This window comes from Epinephelus fuscoguttatus, linkage group LG12 (genome assembly GCF_011397635.1).
Source record: "Epinephelus fuscoguttatus linkage group LG12, E.fuscoguttatus.final_Chr_v1".
Classification (NCBI taxonomy): domain Eukaryota; kingdom Metazoa; phylum Chordata; class Actinopteri; order Perciformes; family Serranidae; genus Epinephelus; species Epinephelus fuscoguttatus.
In genome coordinates, this window is record NC_064763.1 from 42,631,545 (window position 1) to 42,646,337 (window position 14,793).

General features: G+C 42.2%; 3 protein-coding genes across 5 annotated transcripts in view; 2 read left to right on the plus strand and 1 right to left on the minus strand.

Moving 5' to 3' along the window:
* LOC125898750 (neuronal acetylcholine receptor subunit alpha-9-like) overlaps positions 1–14,793 on the minus strand; it is a 258,716-nt gene that overhangs the window by 109,805 nt on the left and 134,118 nt on the right. The window lies entirely within an intron of this gene.
* LOC125897862 (olfactory receptor 5B17-like) lies at positions 1,248–2,198 on the plus strand. The gene has a single exon (XM_049591316.1). The coding sequence runs from the start codon at positions 1,248–1,250 to the stop codon at positions 2,196–2,198; it is 951 nt and encodes a 316-aa protein (XP_049447273.1).
* On the plus strand, positions 8,175–9,128 carry LOC125897863 (olfactory receptor 52N5-like). The gene has a single exon (XM_049591317.1). The coding sequence runs from the start codon at positions 8,178–8,180 to the stop codon at positions 9,126–9,128; it is 951 nt and encodes a 316-aa protein (XP_049447274.1). The 5' UTR covers positions 8,175–8,177.

Genomic DNA, 14,793 nt, shown 5'->3' on the forward strand with positions numbered 1-14,793 from the left:
GACTGTCGTACCCATCCACCACCCCTCCTTCGCTCCAACCCACTCTGTGTGGACTTTCTCTCTCTTCTCCTTTACTCTGTCATCACGGCCAAGCAAGGTCACCACCTAACTGTAAACTTGAACAGCACTTCATGACCTGATATTGACCCTCTGACCTGAACACGAGTCGTGGCAGGCCCGTTATGAACCATATCTGTGACACTGTCACACCACTCAGCTGAACCCGCTGACGTAATGCTGCTCTGAACTCTGCATCAGTGGTTGCTCAGCAACAGTTGACCTGTCAGCATGTGACACTGCAGCTGACGTCCACTAATGCACCAGATAAAAGTGTGAGCGCAGTTTCACTTCTGGTCTGAGGTGGAGGGAGGTTTGTGTCAGCGCTCTGCCCTCAGCAGCCGCCTCGTTCTGTGCTCGTCTGAATGTCACTGTGTTTGGTGACTTCACAGCATGTTGAGAGACAGAGTCACTGCGGCGGCTCATAAGAGCTCAGAGAGATGTCTGCACAAAACTTTACTCATCTTTAAGCTTGCAAACAGTTGATTGTGGATATATTTGCCATGTTTTCTGTGTGTCTCTGTTTCTGCCTTCTCTCTAACGCTTTCGTGGAGACTGGAGGTTAGTTTGTGCTCACAGGGCGGAAAAATGACATTTAAAAATTCAACATTAATGTATCTGATTTATCATGAAAGAGTGAACTCTCCTCAGCTCATCTGTCTGTGGTTGCTTCTGTTCTTTTTCCCTTTCAATGATGTTTTTAGGAGTTTTTCCTGATGTGATTTACAGCTCTGATGACAGAGGAAGTGCTGTACAGATTGCAAAACTCGTGTCTCGTGTCTTTGCAGAAACAGTCTTCTTTTGTGGAAATAAGAACTCTTCATACGTTGTTCTTACAAACACTGTTATTGGGATATTTTTAAAATGTTGAAATGTTGAAATGTCATTTTAAGTGAAGAAATTTATTTTGTTGATGTGATTTTGGTGAATCAACTGTACATTACAAGGAGAGAAGATTCAGTGACAGCATGTTGGATGTCTTTTGAACAGATTCACAGTAACACAGTTCTGTGTCAGATTATTTAACTGTAACGTGAAGCTTTATAGAAAAACTGTGAAAACTTTATTTTTATTATATTTTTATATAGTTATTTTATAACTTTATTAAGGGTCGAAGTGAAATCTTGTTGCTTTCCTGTAACTATAACTCTAAATAACTGTGGCCAGAAGTCTCCACTGCTGTGTGACAGATGGCAAACAGCACGTTTGGTGGGGATATTCTGATCCTGGAGGGGTTAAAGGTCACCTCCCAGTCCTTCACTCCTGCCTTCATCCTCCTCCTCCTAGTTTACATCTTCATTGTGGTGTCAAACGTCGGCCTGGTGGTCCTGATCTTCAGGAGCAGGAGCCTCCACCAGCCCATGTACCTGCTCCTCTGCAACATGAGCATTAATGATGTTTTTGGGGCGACGATCATCGTCCCTCACGTCCTCAGAGATCTTTTGACCTCAGACTCAGAGCGGAACATTCACTACGTCCACTGTGCCACTCAGGCCTTCTGTGTTCACCTCCATGCGAGCGCCTCTCACACGGTGCTCATGATCATGGCGTTCGATCGCTACGTGGCCATCTGCAACCCCCTGAGGTACGCCACCATCATGACCAACAGGATGGTGGTGTCACTGTCGGTGTCGGCCTGGGCGGTGGCTTTGTTTATGGTGGCGATCCTCGTGGGCCTCAGCGTCCGCCTGTCGCGCTGCAGGTCGGTGGTTTTTAACTTATTCTGTGACAACGCCTCCTTGTTCAAGCTGTCCTGTGAGAGCGTCCTCATCAACAACATCTACGGCCTCGGCTACACGGTGCTCCTGCTGGGCTCGTCCATCGGCAGCATCACGCTCACCTACCTGAGGATCGCCATAGTGTGTCTGCGCAGTAAGAACAAGGTGCTGAACAGCAAAGCGCTGCAGACCTGCGCCACCCACCTGGCTGTGTACTTCATACTCCTGGTGTCGGGCTTCATCATCGTCATCCTGCACCGCTTCCCTCAGCTGGCAGACCACAGGAAAGTGGCGGCTGTCCTGGGACACGTCGTCCTGCCGGCTCTGAACGCTGTTATCTATGGGCTGCAGATCAAAGAGGTCCGACAGAAGATTATGAATCTGTTCCACCACAATAAAATATCTCTGATGGATGTAAAATGATGCAGTGTGATCAGAGGGCTGAGCACAGGATGTTTACAGGAAATAATATTAATATCTGAGTGGATCATGTTGACCTCATGTTACAGCAGGGCCGAGGAATAAAACACACGTTCATCATTTTCTGGTTATAAATTAAACTTGATTCAACGACATCATCCCAAAATTCAGCCTGTTTTCTTCCTCGCCTATCTATCTATCTCTGTAGATAGCATAAGGTAGCGGCCCTGGGGCAGTGGTGAGTGTGAATGAGTGGAGTCAGCTGTCAGTCAGTGTTGGAGCAGAGAGGCGGAAGGTGTCCCCGCTGGGTAATGTAAATGAGTATGTGTGTGTGAAGTGTGTGTTACGCTAGAAGAGTCAGAGTCAGAGGACGGAGTTGTTTACGTGCTACCTCCTGGAGTGTTACCGGAGTTTTTGGAGTGCTCAAATAAACGGGCCTTTTTCCCGAACGCAAGAACAGGATGTCACGCAACACCCCGTATAGCTTTCATAGGCTGCCTTTGTCGGACGGCGAGATGCTGAAGTTGTGGCTAGTTGTGCTACAAATGGATGCTAACACTCCTGTCCAGACACTGCGCCTTGCAGACCATCGGGTCTGCAGTGCTCACTTCTCCCAAGATGACTACTGCCAGCCGAAGAAGAGAAGACATCCAATCCCGAAACACCTCTTCCTCAAGAAAACGGCTGTCCCACGAGTAGAGAGAGCTACAGACACAGTGGAGCAAAGCTCGTGACATCACACAGCCCAGAGGTCAAGGAACGGCTAAGTTAGCATGCTATTTACAGAGACAGCACTGGCGATCTGAACCGGTCAGTGGTGAAAAAACACACACTTCATACACACATACTCACTTACAGTACCGAGCGGGGACGCCTTCCGCCTCTCTGCTCCAACACTGACTGACAGCCGACTCCACTCACAGCACTCATAGCTGGTCAGTGGCGAAAAAAAGCACTTTTAATGCTCAAACTTTTACGGGACGCATTTGCCCCCATTACTGTTTTAGCGCATTTCGCGGCTCCGGTTGCATCTGCCTCCCTCAATACTGAACGAGTTGTACCTATGAATCATACGCACACATACACATGGGGAAATAGGGCCCAGGTTGAAAAATACCGAAGTTGTCCTTTAAATCAGGGGTCAAAAAACTTCAATATCAAAAGAGACATTTTGTTTTTTAAGATAAAGGTAACACAGTCTATAAGGCCTAAATGAGCCTCATCACAGTGTTAATTCTAAATGAACATTCATTTTTATGTTTCACCACAAAGTTGTTTCTCTCCGGTGAGTGATTTATGATTACTTGGTACTTACCACCCCCCCTCTCCAAAAAATTAGAAATGCAGTCCTCATCAGGGTCCAACCTGCTCTCACTCTGAACACATCAAATAGGAACTGATTACAGTACCCTTAAAGTACCGGATCAATAAGTAGTGTAGTAGTATCGTTCAAATCTTAACGGGATCTCTGATCGGTGCTTAGTTATTCAGTGTCAACCTGACAGACACTTTGTCCTCTGCTAATATAATGCTGACTCATTTCTGGGTTTAAAGAGTCAATCCTGCTCCACTCTGCGCTGACTGACTCGCTCTAGGAGCCAGCCTCAAGTGGCCGTTTGAGGAACTGCAGTTTTAGGGGTCGTACACATCAAAAGTTGAACATGTTTGCCTCATGGTGCAGGTGTCACGCCCTGAAATACAGTATCGCTCTGGCGTATGAGCACACCTGCCACGTGTCTATATCAAAAACAATGAATCTGAGCACACGAGAGACCCGGCGTGTGTGTGAGGCCCCTAAAGTGTCATTTTTCAGCCTTGGAGGCTGCAGCTTGGTCAACAAGCAGGTGACCTCCACTGCTGGTGGCAAAGGGGTCAGTGGTGTCTCCAAAGACCTGTGTATACTTTCATCTGATCATAATTCTGTTCACACGATGTCATGTTACAAATATCGTATATTGTCTACACTAGAATGCTAAAATGACTCCAACTGTCACATGTGCCAGTCTGGGGCTGTTTAGTGGCCGTTTTGGTAAGCAACCGGAACCAGGGCGAGAGAGACAGGATCTTGAATTCGATGGATGCGCCTTTCCATCAAAATGCACCAAGCTAATAAAAATACAGTGAAACTTTTTAATTTAAAGAATATAATTTACAAGAAAAGCCCCAAGCCATTAAGTTAACCTTTTTCTTTTATTGTAAATCGATGGTGCGCCAGAATTTAAAGTTTTACTTTGGTGAATTTGGTGAATTCCAGATCCGCTCTCTGGACCGGAACCAGAATCCAGACAAAATTCAGAGTGAATGGAAACCAGGCTCTTCGCCATAGGTGACGCGAGGCTAACATGTTCAGTGTTCACACAGACAGTGTTGCTGCTGCTGTAACTGCTGCATTTTCACAACTGAAAGCAGGTACTCAACGTATTTATGGAGCTGTGCAGCCGCTGCATCAACAACAACATGTTCCTGCAGATATTTCACAATAAAAAGCCTCATCTAATGAAATGAAGGGACTCTGTCCACAGAGATGTCGTCAGGGGACACTGTAGCAAAAGGAGGTGCGATGTCAGTATGATCATCAAGAGACCATTTTCACTGCCTAGTTGTTGCTAAAACATGTCACACTTTTCTCTGGATGTTCTGCAGCTGAGCAGCAGCTGAGCCCGCCTGTGGTCCGGCCGTTAGCTGTCTGTCCATCTGTCTGTCTGTCTGTCTGTCTGTCCGCTAACCTGTTCAGTTTAAGGACAATGAAACTCACTTAAACATACGAGTGAAAGTTTTCCTTCCACTCCTCATCAACAACAATCCTACTCTGGAAAGTGTCCCACCATCTGCTGGTTCCACTGGTCCTGATCCAAAACCATGGGTTCTAGTGGACTTTAAACTGCAGACGCCTCCGTTCATCTGTAAAGTGGAGAGTTTAAGTGTAAAGTCGTCATCAGACCGAGCAGTGCTGACAAAACTTCAGCAAACAAGTCATCCTTCATTGTTGTTGTTGTTTCCATCACACAAAGCATCAATAGGCACGTGCGGTTTGAGAAGATGATGTCATCATTGTGTGTGTTGACATTTTACACGTCAACACAGATGAACAGTAAATGAATTTCAGATAAATCTTCACCTTAGAGGGCGTTTTGTTGATGAAACTCTGGGTTTGTCTCCAGGCAGCCGCTGTCAGAGTTCAGCATCACCAGCCAATCACTGATCTTATAAACGGCCTCAGCTCAGCTCAGGTCTGAGCGGAGGAGGCTCACGTCCACACAGGTGAGCACGAGACACACACACTCAGTCTGATGATGATGATGATGATGATGATGATGTTTGTTCACTGAGTGATGTTTGTACCGTGTTTTATTTTCTAGAGACAAAAACCGTCTCACATTCTGTGATCTTATCTTGTTTGTGCTGTAAATCTGCTGAGATCAGATTCTTTAATCAGCTGATTTGAACCCTGTGTCAAAGACTCTGTCAATATTGTTTCTAAAAATAGAGATTATTAATATGTTAGTATTTTACTGTGTGCAGCACATTATGTGATTTGCTTTCGTGATAACGCTTGACATTAAATCTTGAATACATGAAAAGAATTGAACAGAATTAACTGAATCTTTGAGGCAAATTGGAATAAATTTAAAAATGAATGAATGAAAGCAGACACACAGCCTTCAGTCAGATCTTCTAGTGTTTTACAGTAATAATATTTAAATGAGGTCATGTTTCCTGTTGAAGTGTGAGCAGCCTGCCTCGACTGAGTTTTAAGCAGCAGTTGCGTCACTTTAAATCTGTCTGCAGACCTTTGTTCTGACGCCACAGCGTCTTCTTCATCTATCATCCTAATAGTTTAACTCATTAAGGTTTTATTGTTTGACTGTGGTCATGATGTGGCTGTTTTTGTCTCAGTGTGTTTGTTGGGATGTCCATGGTTTCATTTAAAACACTGAGCCCTGAATCAGTGAATCCTGACGGGCTCAGTTTGAAAAGCTGCAGACGGGTCAAAGCTGAAACTGTTTGCTCCTCTAAAATATGTTTGACTTATTTGGGTTTCACATCAGTGAGATGAATATTCTTTTTCTCGTCTGTTGCTGATCGACTGATTCACTGAAATGAAAATGTTTTTAAACAAAGTAGATGAACATAAACTGTATCAAAATAAAAGCTGCTGTGTCTATTTTAATTTCACTTTGATATGAGATTAAAACATTCAAAATTGAAACTGCTTTTAATCCTAATAAGTTTAATAAGTTTACATCACACCTTGTCCGTCATATGTTTAAATATCTGTTTAAATTCCTGTCATTGTAATCACAGCAGGGTTACAGGGAACAGTGAAAGTTATTTGTCAGTTACAGCTCCTCTACTTTAAATATAGATACACAAAATTAAGACATGTGTATAAACATATTTTTTATTGTATTTTTATGTACTTTTTAAAAAAACACTGTTTAATTGTCTTGTACATCATGTGCACAAAAATGTAAAAAAAAACAAACAAGGTTTAATGATTTTATTATTAATCCACAGTGAGCCTGTACTTTGAAAGACGATACGCTTTAGGGTATAAAAATATACAGTAAGTTCTGTTTCGATTAGGGAAGTTGCAGATAAAGATAAACGTGCATTTTGCTGTAAAGTTTTTAAGTGTTAAGACAACAGAGAATATTATTATACATATTGCTGATATGTTTTATTTGTGCAAATTACTTGCTATGTCAATCCTACGTATCCTCATTTAGGAGTTGGTTCACTCTAACAAATAAAATTCAAAGATTTGAAAATGTTATGCATTTTCAGTTTCTGAAAGTGAAGTTCCATAGGCTAGTTTTTGGAAAGTAAAGTTATGTATTTTTAGGGTAGGGTAACATAGGTTTTGTTCATCAAAATAAAGTAACATATTTTGAGTTTACAAAAGTAGAGTTATTTAGGTTTTTTTTCCCAAAGTTATGTGTTTTTAATCTACGTAAGTAAAGTTACGTAGGATTTGGTCACCAAAATAATGTTACATATTTTCAGTTTGGGAAAGTAAAGTTACGTATTTTTAGTTCACGTAAGTAAAGTTACATAGGTTATGTTTACCGAAGTTATGTGTTTTTAGTCTGCAACAGTAAAGTTATGCAGGTTATGTTTATCAAAATAAATATACATATTTTCAGTTTAGGAAAGTGAAGTTACATATTTTTAGTTAACAAAAGTAAAGTTACGTAGGTTATGTTTACCAAAGTGAAGATACGTATTTTCAGTTTAGGAAAGCAAAGTTACGTAGGTTATGTTTAGCAAAATAAAGTTATGTATTTTCAGTTTAGGAAAGCAAAATTGCCTATTTTTAGTCTACAAAAGTAAAGATACGTAGGTTTTGTTCACCAAAATAAAGTTACATATTTTCAGTTTGGGAAAGTAAAGTTATGTATTTTTAGCATAGGAAAGTAAACATATGTATTCTTAGTTTATGAAAGTAGAGTTACATAGGTTATGTTTACCAAAGTTATGTGTTTTTAGTCTACAAAAGTAGCGTAGAGTCGCGTAGAGTACCTATGTAACGTAGAGTTACGTAGGTTATTTTTTACCAAAATAAAGGTACATATTTTCAATTTAGGAAAGTTAAGTAGTACTTAACATAAAGTCATGTACTTAACGTATCATGAAGACGTACCTTAAAATGACCAACGTTCACCTGGTTTCACACGAGACACAAACGCCGCTGTCCTGAGGGAATGTCCTGTGTTAGTTTGACCTGTCCGTCACTACAACCTGCCTCGATTTCACTTTTTATGCCACTTCCTTCTTTACCACCGTCAGTGCATTGTTTATGAGATCACAGCCTTTAATATGTGGGTCATATACGAATTAAGATGTGTCATTTTTTGTAGGTACATGTACGAAGAGTTTAGAACAGCCTGCGTGACGATCTTTAACAGGATAATGTATTTGATGTTACATTATTTTTTTCTCTGTCCCATCCTCATTAGGCTGAAATCACCCTTGTGTACGATGGAGAATCAGACGCTACGTACAGATATTCTTCTCCTGGAGGGGTTAAAGGTGACACCCCACTCCTCCATCCCAGCCTTCATCCTCCTCCTCCTCATCTACATCTTCATCATGGTGTCCAACATCGGCCTGGTGGTCCTGATCTTCACGGAGAGGAGCCTCCATCAGCCCATGTATCTGCTCTTCTGCAACATGAGTATTAACGATGCATTCGGGGCGACGACCATCATCCCTCCTCTGTTAGGAGACATTTTTATCCCAGTCACAGAGCGCCACATTCATTACATCGACTGTGCCGTACAGGCGTTCTGCAGTCATGTTCATGCAAGCGCCACTCACACGGTGCTCATGATCATGGCCTTCGATCGCTACGTGGCCATCTGCAACCCCCTGAGGTACGCCACCATCATGACCAACAGGATGGTGGTGTCACTGTCTGTGTCAGCGTGGGCGGTGGCTTTAGTTATGGTGGCGATCCTCGTGGGCCTCAGCGTCCGCCTGTCCCGCTGCAGGTGGATTATTTTCAACCCATTCTGCGACAACGCCTCCTTGTTCAAGCTGTCCTGTGAGAGCGTCCTCATCAATAACATCTACGGCCTCGGCTACACGGTGCTCCTGCTGGGCTCGTCCATCGGCAGCGTCACGCTCACCTACCTGAGGATCGCCATAGTGTGTTTGAGTAGTAAGAACAAGGCTCTAAACAGCAAAGCGCTGCAGACCTGCGCCACCCACCTGGCTGTGTACATCATCATGTTTGTGTCAGGTGCCATCATCATCATCCTCCATCGTTTCCCTTACTTAACAGACCACAGGAAGCTGGCGTCCATCATGTTCCATGTGGTTCCTCCTTCCATGAACGCCGTTATCTACGGACTGCAAATCAAAGCGGTCAGACAAAAACTTATGATCATATTTAACAGGAAAACAACAACTGCGTCGCAGGTGAACTGACCCGATGCTGAATGAAGTGTAAATAATGTCAATTCAATAGTTGCACTCACTGAAATATTCAGTCATGCAATTAAAAAACATTTTCTCTTCATGTCGTATTTTGTCTTTCTTTTTGTTTGGTTGTTCTCTGTAGAGCATCTTTGAGTATCCAGAAAAGCCTCATACAATCCAATGCATAATTATTATTGTCTTGCTTAGATTAAAGTTAAATTTCTTTCACTTCTTTAAACATCCATTCAGTAATAATGACGTCAGTTAAAATTATTTTGTAATGACGCACCGTGGTGCAGTGGTTCACACTGTCTCCCCGTGTCAGCGTGGGTCTCCTCCAGGTGCTCCAGCTTCCTCCCACAGTCCAAAGACATGCAGGTTAAATGTCTTGCTTACTTGCCATTGCCTCCATTTGATTTCCTTAATTCCTCATTCGATCTCTTTAGCTCTTCCATGTCTCTTTTAGTAGCCATTCTGCCACAGATTAACTTGCTGCCTGATGGTAGTTGCTGGGCCTCAGCTGAGCCCGGAGCTGGCCTGATGGTTACTGAAACCTTGAGCCTGTCTCCAGCGTTGAGCCTGCGTGATGGCTGCTGGGCTCTGCTGAATCCCAAGCCTAGGCCGGGCCTGGTGGTCTTAACTTGGCCCAGTGCTCAATCTGGTTTTGCAGATTTCACCTCGATGTGTTAAAATAATGGCTTACAAATCACTAGTTAAAATTTGGTGGAGAAAATGGTGAGAATTGACAAGAGTTTAGGCAGATTGTTTTAGCTGGTTCCACATGTTGTTTACACGCCTGCTGCCTCAGCTACACTGCTGTATTCCAGTGGTGCAGGTAAGAGGGAGCTGGTCACTCTTTGTCCTCACAGTTTGTCCTTTGCTTGGGAAGTTAGGTGGCAGACTTTGTTTCTGGCTGCTTGTGCTAACTTGTTCACCAGGAACCTTCAGACGGGACCTCTGCCTGAAGAAACAGAACTCCTGAGTTTCTGCTGTGTCAGCAGACAGTGGAGTTCAGAGAGGATGCCTTTACACATCCAGATAAAAGTTGCAAATAAACAAATCATGTGTGGAGTCCAGTGATCCCAACACTGGTCTGTTTATCAGCAGGACTGGGGGAAAACAACTGGTTTAATTTTTATGAATCTTGGAAGAAGAGTGAAGCAAAGTCCAAGCAAGAACCCATCAGAACGTTGAGTGGATCTTAATCATGGGGCAGATAGATGAACTATTTTCATGTATGATCACATTGTGACACAGGGCTTCTGGCCTTGGTCAACGTCTGCGCTCTCTGAGTGCCTTTCTAGTTTACAAAGTTATTTATAGAAAGTTTGAAGAAAGAAAGTTTGATCATTTTTACCTGTTTCAGCTGCACACTGTGACCTAACTGGTGCAAGTGTCATATAAACAAACAACCCACCTATGAGCCGTGGTCTCAGAGTAGCAACTGAAAAGAGGAGTGAGTAGGTCCTTATAGAGTGTGCCAGTAAACCTGGAACTCAGTTAGTGCTTTTAGCACTTCCGGTTCTCTCGTCTAAAAGTCAAAACGTTTTTTGAATGGGATTTTGGTAAAATGCCTCAAATAAGGTCTGTGGTTAACAAAAGCTTAAGCGAGTTTCAGGTTTTGTTCTACGACATAAAACACGTCAGTAAATACCCTACTTGTGAATTTTGAAGCTTTAACGTGTCGTAAAAAAGGCGGTTGCTAACAAGTTGCTCAATACGACTACAATCCCTGTCGGGGACATTAAACGTCATCACCCCCGAACAGGCGAGAGTGCTGGCAGTCCGCCATTACAGCTTCTTATTTAGCTTAAACAGTCCGATTTCCCCATTATACAATGTTTTTAAAATAAAGCGGCCGAAATCAGTTGAAAGCTTAGTGGCGGTGACGTCAAGAGTCATGCAACCATGGAGTAGTCATGTAGTCTGTTAAAGCCTAACGTTAGCTTTTTACTTCTGGTGATCACATTTAAGCTTCAAATGCGGTATGAAAGGTGTTCATATGTGAAGATTATCTCGCTGAACAAAACCTGTAAGTATCATAAACTTGTGTTAGCCACAGAGCTTATTTTCTGACATAATCCAAAACGCAATGCAAAAATCACATTCACTTTCTCTTCCGGGAACCAGCGCGATGCTAAACTTCCGGGTTTTGACGTCAGCCCTGGCACACTCTATTGATCACTCTCTCTCAGGTCTCTCAGTCCAAGAGAAAACAATGCAATCATAGTGACACTTGCCTGCGTCACGTCCAGGACGCAGTGATACACCGTCATAATGACCTCACAAAATTTCACGCTATATGAAGTTAACTAGTTAACTGAGTTTCAGGAGCAGGGTCACGCCTCAGCCACTCCTCTAATCACCTGACAAGCCTTCTGACCAGCATCCAGTGTACCCTCCGGACCAGCCTGGCTGACGACATCCTCCATCCATCTTTGTTCCTCCCCTCTACGTTCACTCACCATCAACATCATCTCATACCTCAGAACCTTCATTAAAATGTTTAACTTCATATTGTTGTGGCGTGATCCTTACTAGTGAAACTATTGTTATCTTTGACGCTGTTGGTGGTGCGTCTTGGTTCCTTCGCACCTATCATTGTCTCCGTCAAAGAAACATCAGTGTGACCTCGAGTGCCATTTGAATATGATTTGCTCATATGGAAACACAATGTCTATGCTAGGTAATAAACCCCGCCCCCTCCACGTTAGTGGATGGATCATGGGCCAAAGTAAAAAATCAAAGTACACATCAATTTGTTTTTTTTTTCCAAAGATTGTTTCTGCCAAGATTGTTTATCACACTGATGTTTGTTCACATGTTTGTTTTTCTGATCACTTTGGTTTTAATTAGTTATTTGATTAAATAAACATCATGATTGACAGCTGTGTGTGCCAGTCAGTGTGCTCGCAACCAATGGTGCTGCTTGTGATTGGTCGGACGGCAGAAACAAGATACTGCAGCTTAAGATGGCGGCGGCCATATCCGGGAATTTTTGGCTTCATGTTTGGACACTGGAGACGTGTCGTCCATCTTTATTTACAGTCACTGGTACGAAATTATTCATTTTATTATTTAACTGCAAATGAACCCTGAAACTCTGAAAGATTCTTAAAGTTGTGACTCAGACCAACTTTATAACTTCACAACAACAGGTACTACACACACACACACACACACACACACACACACACACTGCACAAGCAATTAAAGTAATTACTTTTATAATGAACCTTTAATGAGGAGAATTAACAGTTGAAGGGGGCAGTTGTTACCGTGGCAACAAAGACGATGATGTTTCTCATGTTTTCTTGTTTATAACCACAGAGGTAACTAAAAATAGGTCCCTTTGGAATTCTCTTACTGTCCTGTGTACAATTTATATTTTTAATGAAAGGATGTGATGTCACTTTGTGTAATTAACCATGTTTGGTCTCACCTTCATCAACGCTCAGTCGCTCCTGAAAAGACAAAATGTGGATGAAGTTGAGCTTCTATCTGACTGAACGTGACTGAGCCCAGCAAAGATTCACACATTCAGGTGAGACGATGAGATCTTCTTTCTGTCTGTTGTGTTCAAAAGACAAATATGAAGACGTGCTGTTTGTGCTGTGCAGCTGTAGAGCTTTTTAAAGAGTTTCATTCTGACTGTGTAACAGCTGCTGTCACACTGAGCTCGTGCACACATTAGGTTACATACAAAGCTTTTCTTTTTCACACATTCATTATTCTGCACTTGTTTTCTGTTGACAGTGAATTTTCCTCCATCCACCCATCTGTTCATCTGTCTGTCTGTGTGTCTGTCTGCTGAGGAGAGATGGAGCTTTTACCGTTTGATATTTCCCCTGAAAGCCCCAGAGGTCTGTGAGTGTTCCTGTCATTTTCATTATGTGCTGTTGTCGTGTGCTTTAATGTTTTAATGATGTCCAGTGCCATCAAACTCCACAGTGTGACTTCACAAATATGTTTTCAGTTATAAGCAGGAGAACAGAAATGTCATTACACAGAAGACAGTTTGTAAAAATGATGATAGTGTTAAAGGTTCTTCATTTGTTTCCCTTAAAAGTGCTTCAGTGAAATTCTTTGTCAGTGTCTGAAGGCGATGACACATTTGCAAACTATTAGAGAAAGAGCTGAATCTTTTCTTTCTTATTTAATTTGCATAAAGGCTTAACATTAGCTGCTCTTATCGTACAGTGTTGAAGCTTTAAACTATATTTATACTTGTTGTTTGTATATTGAATTGGTTAAAGAAGTGATTGTGAAGTGGAAGCAGCAGGTTTTGAGGTGTTAGAGTTTCCATGTACTCGACTCCAGAGAGAAAGAAAGAGCTTTACCTTCAGATTTTGTGATTCAATCACTTCAGGTCATGCTGCCTTTGTCAAATTCTGATCCTTCACCTGTTTTATTGACTTTGAGTTTACTTCCTAATTGTTTTTGCACAGACTGCTAAATGTGTAAAGTAATAGTAATCACATTATTCTCAGTTTTCCATGATATTTCTTCTTTTTTTGAGCATATTAAAGCCTGATAGGTTGGAAAGTATTGAGGTGATAAATCCTCTCTCAGTCTGTTAGACTGTCAGGACAGATTGGGTTTATGTTCCACCTCTTTTACAGAGAAACTGTTTATCTGTACCTTTAGAAGATTCCCACCTGATGCGATTAACTCAGACGGCTCAAGCACAAAACAAGGCCTGGAGATTTTTACTTAATATTTGTGAGGATGTTGGTATCTTTAAATTGCCAGTGTGATGAGGAGGAACGATTACAACAAACATGACACAATGTTACTTAAAAAAAAGCCTGGAGGCGTTAGCAACAAAAAGTACTTCAAGTATCAAAAGTTAGTGAACAGGATGTAACTTAAAACCTGGGACCTTAATTTTAATGTAACGGACTCTGGATAGATTGTCCAGGAAAATCCAAAGAATGTGAAGTTATGCACATTCCTGAATGTCTTGTCTCTCTTCAGCTCTGCTATCAGGGAGAGGAAGGGCGAGGGGCTCAACTCAGATGCAGTTTTCGGGTGTTCACCACATTTTTAATTAAAAATTGTTGCAATGGGCCAAATTTATAAACTACAATCTAAAATTAATAAGCAATAGAATAAAATGTTGGGTGTACAGAGCACTTATCTAGTCAGAGGTCAAAGGGGCAGATGCTTCAGAATCTGTGGGTGTTTCTCAAAGTCAAGGATCCTTCCTTGGAAGGATGAGTCCTTCCAAGGAAGGATCCTGCAGAGACAGAGTCCTTCCTACCATTCAGTGAACACACATTGGAACAGGCTAACAAGTGTCACTGGGTGTTTCAGGGTACTGTGGTCATTTTGGCACTCTCTCATGTTGTAAAATTTTAAACAAATGTAAATATTAAAGTTTGTTTTGGAGTTCCACAAGGTTCTGTGCTCGGACCAGTCCTATTTACTCTATACATGCTTCCCTTAGGTGTAGGTGTAGGTCCCTTCTGTACGACATCTATTGCACGTCTGTCCGTCCTGGAAGAGGGATCCCTCCTCAGTTGCTCTTCCTGAGGTTTCTACCGTTTTTTCCCCTGTTAAAGGGTTTTTGGGGAGTTTTTCCTGATCAGCTGTGAGGGTCATAAGGACAGAGGGATGTCGTATGCTGTAAAGCCCTGTGAGGCAAATTGTGATTTGTGATATTGGGCTTTAT

Coding starts and splice junctions, on each gene's coding strand:
- LOC125897862 (XM_049591316.1), top strand. CDS start 1,248: ATGGCAAACAGCACGTTTGGTGGGGATATTCTGATCCTGGAGGGGTTA.
- LOC125897863 (XM_049591317.1), top strand. CDS start 8,178: ATGGAGAATCAGACGCTACGTACAGATATTCTTCTCCTGGAGGGGTTA.